The sequence below is a fragment of the Haemaphysalis longicornis genome, unplaced genomic scaffold, assembly GCF_048455015.1.
Source record: "Haemaphysalis longicornis isolate Haplotype H1 unplaced genomic scaffold, Haemaphysalis longicornis Haplotype H1 scaffold_6, whole genome shotgun sequence".
Taxonomy (NCBI): Eukaryota; Metazoa; Arthropoda; class Arachnida; order Ixodida; family Ixodidae; genus Haemaphysalis; species Haemaphysalis longicornis.
This window is the reverse complement of record NW_027526407.1, coordinates 14,407,481-14,418,057: the sequence shown is the minus strand read 5'-3', so window position 1 is coordinate 14,418,057 and position 10,577 is coordinate 14,407,481. Positions and strand designations below refer to the sequence as shown.

The 10,577-nt window shown below is 47.2% G+C and overlaps 1 protein-coding gene and 2 non-coding genes across 3 annotated transcripts; 2 read left to right on the top strand and 1 right to left on the bottom strand.

Annotated features, from left to right (window-relative positions):
• The first annotated feature begins 212 nt into the window (after positions 1-212).
• LOC144142262 (uncharacterized) lies at positions 213-4,897 on the top strand. Its single transcript, XM_077673630.1, has one exon. It carries the CDS (start codon positions 233-235, stop codon positions 1,463-1,465), a length of 1,233 nt encoding a protein of 410 aa, XP_077529756.1. The 5' UTR covers positions 213-232; the 3' UTR covers positions 1,466-4,897.
• A 195-nt stretch (positions 4,898-5,092) lies between these two features.
• Positions 5,093-5,164, top strand: Trnag-ucc (transfer RNA glycine (anticodon UCC)). The gene has a single exon. It is a non-coding gene; the product is annotated as a tRNA-Gly (tRNA).
• A 4,362-nt stretch (positions 5,165-9,526) lies between these two features.
• Trnag-ucc (transfer RNA glycine (anticodon UCC)) lies at positions 9,527-9,598 on the bottom strand. Its single transcript has one exon. It is a non-coding gene; the product is annotated as a tRNA-Gly (tRNA).
• Positions 9,599-10,577: the final 979 nt, after the last annotated feature.

The following is a 10,577-nucleotide window of genomic DNA, read 5'->3' as shown; positions in this document are numbered from 1 at the left end:
ATTAATTTGCAAGCCAACTGCGTACGGTAGTAAGGCACGGTTTGAATTGCGCGCCCTCCGGACCGGCTTACGTCCAGTGACCTATATGCTCTTCTTTTCGTCTCCACCACCGCCGAAAACAGATTCCTTGCCCTGAATAAGCGCTTCAAGATGCGAGGTAGCCTTCCTCGTTCTTGTAGGCGTCGGTGGTATAGTGCACTTCCGGCTGCCAAGCTGTGAAGGTGCGGAAAGGATGAGCTCCGATAGCTCGTTATCGGCGGCCGCCGGCCGCGGTTTATCTGTTTCTTCGGACGAATACCGTGTTTTACTGCCTCCGCTGCCAACTGGAAATGCTGCGCTTAACACTGTGTTTTTGCACTGTGATGTGTCCGGGCGGCCATACCGCATCAACGACTTCGAAGACGAGATGGAACGACTGGGAGTGATCCAGGATGTGGCGTCGATTGGCGCCTATCAAATGAACCATGTGTGGGCTGTGTCGACGCACTCCGCGGCAGCCAAGCACCGCCTAGTTGCTGCGAAAGAACTTCGTATCAAGGGCAAGAAATGTCTCGTGCTCGACCCCAACGATGGCGAAATTCGCATCAAGATCCACTGGCTGCCGTACCAGCTTAGCGATGACGTCGTGCGGAAGGCCCTCGAGCCTTTCGGAAAAGTTGACCGCATCACAAGAGAGACTTGGCCAACAAGCAAGTTCAAGGGAGCCCAAACGTCGATAAGGTCAGTAACCATAACCTTGAAGAATGGGTACACGACCGAAACATTGCCGCATCAGCTGCGTATCCAGGGAGGCAATGCCCTTGTGATAGTGCCCGGACGATCGCCTTTGTGCCTGAGGTGCAAGAGGAATGGGCATATCAGAAAGAACTGCCGCATACCGCGGTGCTCCGAATGCCGGAGGTTCGGGCATGAGGCTCCGGATTGCCGGAAGACCTACGCGATGGTCACGGGAGGCAAGAGTGAGGAGGAAGACACAGAAGCCGTTATGGATGAGGAAGAAGCTGAGGAGGCAGCGGCCTCCCCCCCACTGCACGAAGACCAGCCGACGTTGGTGACAACGCAAAGCCCGCCTGTAGCTTCGCCACCTCCTGAGGTGTCAGTGGAGGCGCCTCGGAAACCCGGAGAATACGGTGAGCCCGAAAAACCCCCGCAAAACGAACTTTCTGTCAGCATGCCGACTACGTCGACCACAAAAGACAGCGTGATAGGCGTAGAGCCGCAATATGAAGTCTCGCGAGAACAGGCGAAGGAAACTGCGCTGTCAGGGAGGGAAGCGGAGGAAGTGACTGAATTTCCAGCCTTGTCGCCGATTGAACCAGAAGCAGAAGATGAACTAAATGAGGCGTCAGGAAGGAAAACCGCTCATGTAAAGAATAAGTGGAACGCGCCCACTAAAAGAAGGGCTCGCTTTAACCCCGCGCCACGCGTACCCATAGAAATACGACGTCGAAAGCGTTCCGTTTAACCGGCCAACGTAACTAGGCGCCCCATTCGCAAATAGAAAGAAAAGGAAAAGAATCTTTATTTTTTGCAAATGCCCTTCCTAAAACTCGCAACCTTCAACTGCCTAAGCCTTGTAGGCCGTATGCGCAAGCAGTGGCTCTTAAACCAGCTTTTGCAGGAAGGAATCGACATAGCATTCCTTCAAGAAACAAAATTAGCCTCAAACGAGCAGCTAGATAGCGCGGCTCGATTCTTTCACAATCGCTTTCACTGTCACTTCTCGCCCGCGTGCGGCCGCAGCGCAGGAAGTGCAATCATGATAAGGAAAAGGCCGGCTTTAACCGTGTATCCGGAATATGAAAGGGATCACAGCGGGCGTGTTTGCAGTGTCGATTTAATACTTCGTGGCGAGCAATACAGGCTTATCTCAATCCATGCACCAAATGACCCGCCGCAACGGACAGAATATTTCACGAAGCTCAGGCAGTATCTTGACACCCCATGCCGCACCGTACTCGCGGGTGACTTCAACTGCGTACTGCAGGCGCGTGACTGCTCAAAAAGAAGGCCAGCTGACCCCAGTTTGAAGGAGTTGCAAAAGCTCTTACGCGATTTTGACTTGCAGGACGTAGCAGATGGCACACCAGCCCTCGCCCCTGCATTCACGCACTGGCAGGGGGACTGCCATGCGCGACTAGATCGCGTGTACGTATCGAGTGAGCTTATGTGCATGAACGTCTCCTCCCGAGTAACGCCAGTGGCGTTCTCTGACCACGGCTTTGTCGCTGTCACGTTTGAGAACGGCGACCACCGAAGGACCAAGCAAACTGCCAAACCTTCTTGGCAATTATGGAAACTTAACGAAAGCCTTTTAGACGAGGAGGATGTGGTCTCAGGGATCAAAGCTATAATCACGCAGGTACGAGAGCGGGGCGAGGTAAACGCCATAGCGTGGGAAGAAGTGAAAGAAGAGTGCAAAATGTTTCTTGTGGCGAAAGGGCAGGAAAAAGCGGCTCTAAAAAGGGAAAGAAAAAACGTTTTAATGCGCACGCTTCGAAGTCTCATTGAAGCGGAAAATTCCGAACCGGGAAAGTTTATGACAGATATTAGAGAATGCAAAGGACAGCTCCTATCAATTTTGGAAGCCGACTATAAAGGCGCTATGATTCGTTGTCGACTCGAAGCACAACAGAGGGACGAGGAACCGATCAAGATTTTTAGAACGAAAGAAAGGCAACATGCTGCACGAAACAGAATAGAGGCGGTGCAAGATGGCGACGACATTCTTACCAGCCAAGACGACTTTGTAAGGGCGTTCACAGGGATGTACAAAAGTCTGTTCGAAGAGAAAGATGGCGTACACAGTCGGGGGTGCGCGTTTAATTATGCTGATCTGTTGCCAAAGGTCAGCGATGATATTAGAGAGGAAACAAATGAAAGCATTTCCGAGTCTGAAGTTGAATGGGCCATTAAAAAGCTGAAGCCTAGGAAAACGCCCGGTATCGACGGCCTAGGAAGTGCATTCTACAAGAAGTTTGCATCGGATTTGGTGCCAATTCTTTGTTCCGTGTACGAAGACATACTGAAGCGGGATCTGATGCCTCCCTCCATGAGGCAAGGCCTGACGGTCCTAATCCCAAAAAAGCACTCCAACCGTGTCCCGACCCCGGGTGACTTTCGCCCCATCAGCCTTCTGACGACTGATTACAAATTGCTGGCAAAAATTATGGCGAAGCGACTCGACGTAGCGCTCAGTGAGGTCATAGGGGGCCACCAAGCATATGGTATCGAAGGGCGGCGCATCTCGGATAATCTGCACACAATGCGCGTGCTGTGTGAAACAACATCGGTACACGGAGACAAGGCCGCGGTGCTAAAGGTGGATTTAAGTAAGGCCTTCGACCGTGTTGATCACGACTTTCTTTTTGGGCTGCTTAAAGCTTGCAACATCGGGGAACGTCTTCTGAAGTACATCGCCGTTTGCTATAGGGAGGTGTCAACGCGCCTTGTCATCAACGGTCAAACAACGGACAAGATACTCGTCAACAGGTCGGTGCGACAAGGATGTCCGCTGTCACCGATACTTTTCGCACTTTACCTTGAACCTCTCTGTCGTTCCATTCTGAACGACAATACTGTCGGTGGCGTCAGCCTGGCAGACGAGACCGTGAAAGTGCTCGCCTATGCTGATGATCTGACCCTTGTGCTTCCAAAGAGGAGATGCGCAAAGCGGTGCAACATGTGTCGGAATTCTGCAATGTGTCTGGTGCAAAAGTGAATCGTGACAAGTGTTCGGGTGCATGGTTGGGTGATTGGGACGCCAAGCCAACGAGCTTCTTGGACATGCAGTGGTCTGACCAAGTCGGCATGTATCTCGGCGTTTGTTTTGATACCACTAATCTGCAAAATGGACAAAACACCATCAGTCTAAACGGACTAGCAGCAAAGGTGCGTGCGTGGCATGGGAGAACCATACCACTTGGAAATCGTGCGTTTGTGTGCAATACAGTTTTCTTTCCTGCTGTTTGGTATGCTGCTCAAGTGATGCCATGCCTACCAGCCGATGTGAATCGAGTGCATAGATTCTTTGCCACGTTTATTTGGGAGTCTCGCTTTGAACGAATGAGGAGGAGTAACCTGTTTCTAAGTTTAGCCAAAGGTGGTCTGGGATTGGTCAATGTTGAGGTAAAGCTCAAAGTTCAGAGGTACCTTTTTTTTCGCAGGCAGAATAGGCCTCTAATGTTGAACTCATTTGCTAAGCTGGGCTGTGGGTTTTTGAGAGACTGGCTTGAAGATGCTGGTGTAGGACCAAGGTCACGAGTGCTAAAGTTTTACAGGGAGCTGGAACAGGCGGTCCGGTTTTTCGAAGAGAGGTTCTCACGGGACTACTTAATGGAAGTGAAAAGGAAATCACTGTACTGGGACACGATTGACATGCTTTTTCCAGCTCCGCTGTACCGGTCACGAATGGATAGTACATTAGTGTCAGACGTCTTGAAACGATTACCACGGCTTCCTGTTAAGGTCGCCGTCAAGGATTTTTTTATCAGGTTTCACGTGGAAGTTCTGCCGGTAAAGCCATGGCTGGCAAACAAAGGTTTCTTTGTTCCGTGGTCAACCAACTGTGATCTCTGCCCTTACCCAGAGTCCCTTCAGCACGTGTTCCTCTTTTGCACGAACGCAGCGCATTTCTGGCATGAGGTCAGATCAGCATTTGGAATTTCTCTGTATCCAACTTGGAAAGATGTGAAGTTTCTTACAAGTGAGGAATTCCGAGATGACAAATGTGTGGAAATTGTCCTGCTGTTGGGATTGTATGCAATTTGGCGGTCTCGCACGGATCACGTCCTTTGTTTGGAGGTAGCAAAGTCCGCGTGGACGCATTTTTGTGACGCGTTTGCCTACACCAGCTCTCTGTTAAAAAGTGCAGACGACGAGCTATCCAGCAAGTGGAAAGTAATAGAGGCGCAATTGCACAGACGCGTCCATCCGTGATTTCAAGATGAACCAGTGTATCTGTGTGTTGCACTTCGCTGAGTGTACTCTGTTATGGCAACGGTCTCTGATGTATAAAGGCAAAGACTGCCTTTTTACTATGTACATAGCACCCTATTTTAAATAAAGCTTAAAAAAAAAAAAAAAAAAAAAAGCGTCGGTGGTATAGTGGTTAGCATAGCTGCCTTCCAAGCAGTTGACCCGGGTTCGATTCCCGGCCGACGCATTTCTTTTTTTGAGTGTGACTGTTCTTCTAGTGTCGTGAGCCTTCGAGCTTTGATGCTGTGCCCACCATTGTTTCAGTTCACGGTCTTTCCTGCAGCAAAACGCTACTGCGCAGTCGTTTCTTTCAGTTTCGCTGTTCGTCTTATGATTGTCTTGTCTACCCTCCATGTATATTTTTATATGCTGCTGGTCTCATATGTGAACAATACTACGCACTTGTTCGAGGCGTTTGATGAAGAAAACGCGAATTCGGAGACGTCTAGGCCGCACATTTGAATTAAATAAGTTAAACTGTTTCTACTAAAGATGTCTAGTTGCAGTAGGTCTTTTTCGTTAGTCCAAAGCAAGGAGGCGACCAAGTGGCTTCCAGAACAAGTCTCCAAGTTTCGTTTTGAACACGTCCGAGCTTGCCAACTCGGTCTCGTTCGTGTCGAACCATTTGCGTGCAGGGCTTTCGTCTTTAGGGTAAAAGATGACATTCGCCAGCATGACGGTGGGATCCCACCTGTTGTGAGCGCTGACATGCTCGAAGAGACTGAGCCAGTCGCCCACATCAACGTCGTCTGTCCCGGTGAAGAGGCCAGGTTCCCGGGGATGAGACAGGATGACGAGGGGTGTCGTCGACGTGGTCACTCCATCACCACACATCATTGCACAAGGAAGGGTGCGTCCACTACGAAGCTCCGTAATGAGAGGTACGGGATAAGGTTTTGACACCAAGCCAGCAACCTCCACCAAGAATGTTACAAGGCGACGCAGCGACGTCGTGTGACGAAGTAGATGTATTTCCTAAGGGTGAAGCGATGCGAGTTAGTGTCGCAGCAAAAGGCTGGCCCAACCGAGCACCCAGTGTTCTCTCTGTTGTCGTTTACGAGCGAACACCGCACGCGCTCCCAGGTTTTTTGTTCTCGTAGTCTGCGATTCTTCCTCCAAACGCGTATCCTACAGTATGAAGTGTTGATTATGCGTCGTCATAGCAGCCTGTACGTTGTGGAACGCCATAGACGACACAGTTGCTTTTTAATTAATAAAATTCATGGGCGGCACTCAAAGCTCAAAAATAGGTAGGCTTTTTTGTAAGGAAACTGAACGATGCGATGGCCGTGCAGAAGGTTTTTGACGCCATGTTGTCTGTTCGGCCTGTGTACAATACTGTCTCCCAAACTGCCGAAGTTTATGCATAATAAAAGCGTTTTAGATGCGTTTTATTTAGTGTAGTTTACCTTAGAATATTTCAAATATGTTTAATGTGTTCTTCTTGTTTGCAATTTCTGTTTTAGGTCAGATTTTGAAGTACAACATTAACTCCAGGAATCCCCACACAAACCAATCATATAACAAGCTGCTACTGGGACGAGGCGAAAATTGAGGAGGAACATCTGCTCGCGAAAGGATTGTTTCGTTGCTTGCACTTAAGGCCAAGTGTAGTTATGTAGGACTGAACTGATGTGAGCTAAGGTTCTGGCGCGGCGTTTTTGCTTGTTGCGAGCATCGCGGAAACGCAACGGCGGTTGCATGGGTCGGTGAACTGCAAAGTAGAATTCTTCAATCAAGGTATTGTATCAGCGCAACCGCAACGTCCCATCTGAAACTTTTCAGAATGCTAGGTGTTAAGAACTCTAACTCGAGAATCGTATGTCCTTGAATGGAATCATTGTTTTCTGCATGACCTCTAGAAAAAGACTGCACTTCGTCTTGAAATCGAATTGGTTTATGTCAGTCGTTATGCCGATCAGTAGAGTTAGCAAATCAGTACCAATGTGCATTAGAAAATGCGCGTTCATACAGAATGAGATTTCCAAATGGCTTACAACTGGAGATGTGACCACAAATTTGTGATGAGAACACTGTCATTTGTATATAGAACTTCAAATTGCGCCTAAAAGCGGTAAGTAGTTTTGTACTGTCGATGTAATCAGAAATGTGAGTTCCAATAGTTCGGCAGAGTTAGAATGTGGAGTTTCAATTGGGCGCAAATGGCTTTCCATCAATATAAAAAAAAAAACAAGATAAAAACTCGCGTGTCTTTTACTGCAAAAATCTATGGTCCTAACCAAATATGCTCTAACTACTAGTGTTTCGTATCGAGAACTCAGATCAGGCACATGCTTTCTCCAGATAATATGAAAGCTTTCTGTTTTCCCGCCCCTCTCTTTCAACAAATATTACCACTATGGTTTCCAGGCGTCGTTTGTGAAGCTCCGTTCGGGCTATGTATGGTACCTAAGCACTATAAAGCTTTGTGCCCGTGGAACGATCAGTTCAATTAGGCAAAATTGTACAAAATTTATGGTCATCATTCGGCTGTCAGTGTTATTTCTAGGATAAACCGGGCGCATGGGTAAAAAAAGGAATACCATTTTTTAACACACACACACACACGCACGTGTACTGCCTATGAGCGACGTGGCGGCGCCACTGATCGTTGGGCCTAATTAATGTTACCGCATACACAAGTACTCAGAAAAGAAAAAGGGAGAGGTATTAATATGAAGTTTTTGCAAAAATGGAATGTTCCAGTATCGTGTGAAAGAGAGAGAGAATGATGTTTACTGAAAAAGCAAAGTTTTGTCGTAATTTAGAACAACCTACATGCTTCTCACTATGTAAGAATACTAGAGGATATTTGCAATGGGTCCAGGGCTACCATCATTCTCCGTAAGGAGAAAAGTAAAATACCTATAAGGAAGGGCGTCAGACAAGAAGACACAATCTCCCCAATGTTATTCACAGCATGTTTACAAGAAGTATTGGAACGTTGGATTGCCAACAGGTGGGAGTAAGGTTAATGGAGAATACCTCAGTAACCTCAGATTTGCTGATGACGTTGCCTTGCTAAGTAGCTCCTCGGACGAATTTCAAAGCATACTTTCGAGATTGGACAAACAGAGTAGGACCGTGGGCCTGAACATTATTATGCAGAAAACAAAACTAATAATCAATAACCTCAGGACAGCACAGCGGTTTGATATAAGTGGCGAGGCAGTGGAAGTGGTAAGCGAATATATCTACTTAGGCCAAGTTGTGACCCCAGATCCCCACAATGAGGCAGAGATAATTAGAAGGATAAGAATGGGGTGGAGTGCACATGGAAGACATTCTCAGATAATGAATGGCAGCCTACCATTGTCCCTGAAGAAGAAAGTGTATGACAGCGGCATCTTACCGGTACTCACCTACGGGGCAGAAACTTGGAGGCTCACTAAGAGGGTTCAACGTAAATTGAGAACGAATCAGCGGGCAATGGAGCGTAATATGATAGGTGTAACATTAAGCGACAAGAAGAGAGAGGAGTGGGTCAGGGAACAAACCCGTGCAAAGGACATATTAGTAAAAATTAAAAAAAAAGAAATGGACGTGGGCAGGGCATGTAATGCGAAGGCAAGATAACCGTTGGTAATTAAGGGTAATAGAGTGGATCACTAGAGAAGGCAAGCGTTGCAGGGGGCGGCATAAAGTCAGATGGGCAGATGATATCAAGAAGTTTACGGGGATAAATTGGTCGCAGTTAGCGCAGGACCGGGGTATGTAGAGATTAATTAGAGAGTCCTTTGCCCTGCAGTGGGCGTATATAGGCTGATGATGGTGATGCTGATGATGATGATTATGGTGATATGCTTCTCTCGGAATTAGTCATGCAGAAAAAAAAGGCCCTGGAAGGAGGGGGCACGAAAGCAAAAAACTGACTTGAGCTTGCCGTGGAATGGCGGACTAACATGTTTAATTTTAAGCTTGATGGAGGCGAAAAGCAAAAACGCCCGTGTGTACGAGATTTCGGCGCACGTTAAAGATCCACAGGTGGTCAAAATTAATCCGGAGCCCTCCACTAAGGCGCGCCTCATCGCCTGCTTTGCGTCGGCGCGTTAAACCCTACAGTCAATTTTAAGCTTGGGCCACAGAATTATGAGTTTATAAATCGGGAAAAAAGCATCGAAAGACGGGTAGAAATACTTGTTTGCTAGGTTCTGCTTCGTGAGTGAAGTCCACGGTCTTAGAATAACCTTGAGAGTCCCTGTTTTGCTTTGGACTAACGAAATGGACCTACTGCAACTAGACAGCTTTAGTAGAAACAGTTTAACTAATTTAATTAAAATGTGCGGCCTAGACGACTCCGAATTCGCGTTTTCTTCATCAAACGCCTCGAACAAGTGCGTAGTATTGTTCACATATGAGACCAGCAGCATATAAAAATATACATGGAGGGTAGACAACACAATCATAAGACGAACAGCGAAACTGGAAGAACCGACTGCGCAGTAGCGTTTTGCTGCAGAAAAGACCGTGAACTGGAACAATGGCGGGCACAACATCAAGGCTCGAAGGCTCACGACACTAGAAGAACACTCACACTCAAAAAAAGAAATGCGTCGGCCGGGAATCGAACCCGGGTCAACTGCTTGGAAGGCAGCTATGCTAACCACTATACCACCGACGCCGACAAGAACGAGGAAGGCTACCTCGCATCTTGAAACGTTTATTTAGGGCAAGGAATCTGTTTTCGGCGGTGGCGGAGAAGAGAAGAAGAGAATATAGGTCACTGGACTTCGGCCGGTCCGGAGAGCGCGAAATTTAAACCGTGCCTTACCACCGTAGGCAGTTGGGTTGCGAATTAATACAGGCTGCATTCGCTGCATGGAGTAAATGACGTATTTGTCTATTGACGCTGTTTCCATTACAAATAATACAACTTTACGTACGATATTCACGAGAATATGTTGAGGCCAGTGAATCTGATCGCCCTGAATATCCATCTAGGCAGGCAGAAGCGGAGCAGAGACACCCCCCAAAAAAACAAGTGCAACACCGGAAATAAAAAAATAAATAAAAAAATAAAAAAAAATAAATAAAAAAATAGCCATGTATTAGGCATAGTGGACACATCGGTCTATTAGGAGATAGGAAGAAAAGGGGGGATTAAGCGAATGAAAGAAACTCTTCCTACGGAATACACAATCCGATGGTCTTTACAGCTTAATTCGCAATATTTGCTAGTTTATAATTACCACATCTTCGTGATGCTCTGTAAACACGTGTTGAAACGTGGAGAGTTTTTAACATATCTGAATGGGTTGTAGCGAGTAGTAAGTTTCGCTACTTGTCTGCTTTGCCGGCGGAGCATATTGAGACTTCCACAATTTCGGGCAAATATTTTTACCGTTGTATTCGCCCGTACTGTTAGAGTTTCCTTTGTCTTTGTCTATACTTTTAACTTATTACACAAGGTGTCGTTCTTCGCCAGCTATACTTCTGAAGAATGGGCTGATAGCGTTAGAACAAATTCAAAGCCGCTACAGCCACAGCATGTACGGTTCTGGCAAAGTAGTGCTTCAGTGGTTCTTAGCCTCACAGCAAAACGAAAAAAACACATGTGACACTGAATATTTCGAAGGTTGTTTTCGTTTTCAGTCAAGGTT

Bases quoted from the DNA above. Each gene is read 5' to 3' on its own strand.
- LOC144142262 (XM_077673630.1), top strand. From the start codon at position 233: ATGAGCTCCGATAGCTCGTTATCGGCGGCCGCCGGCCGCGGTTTATCT.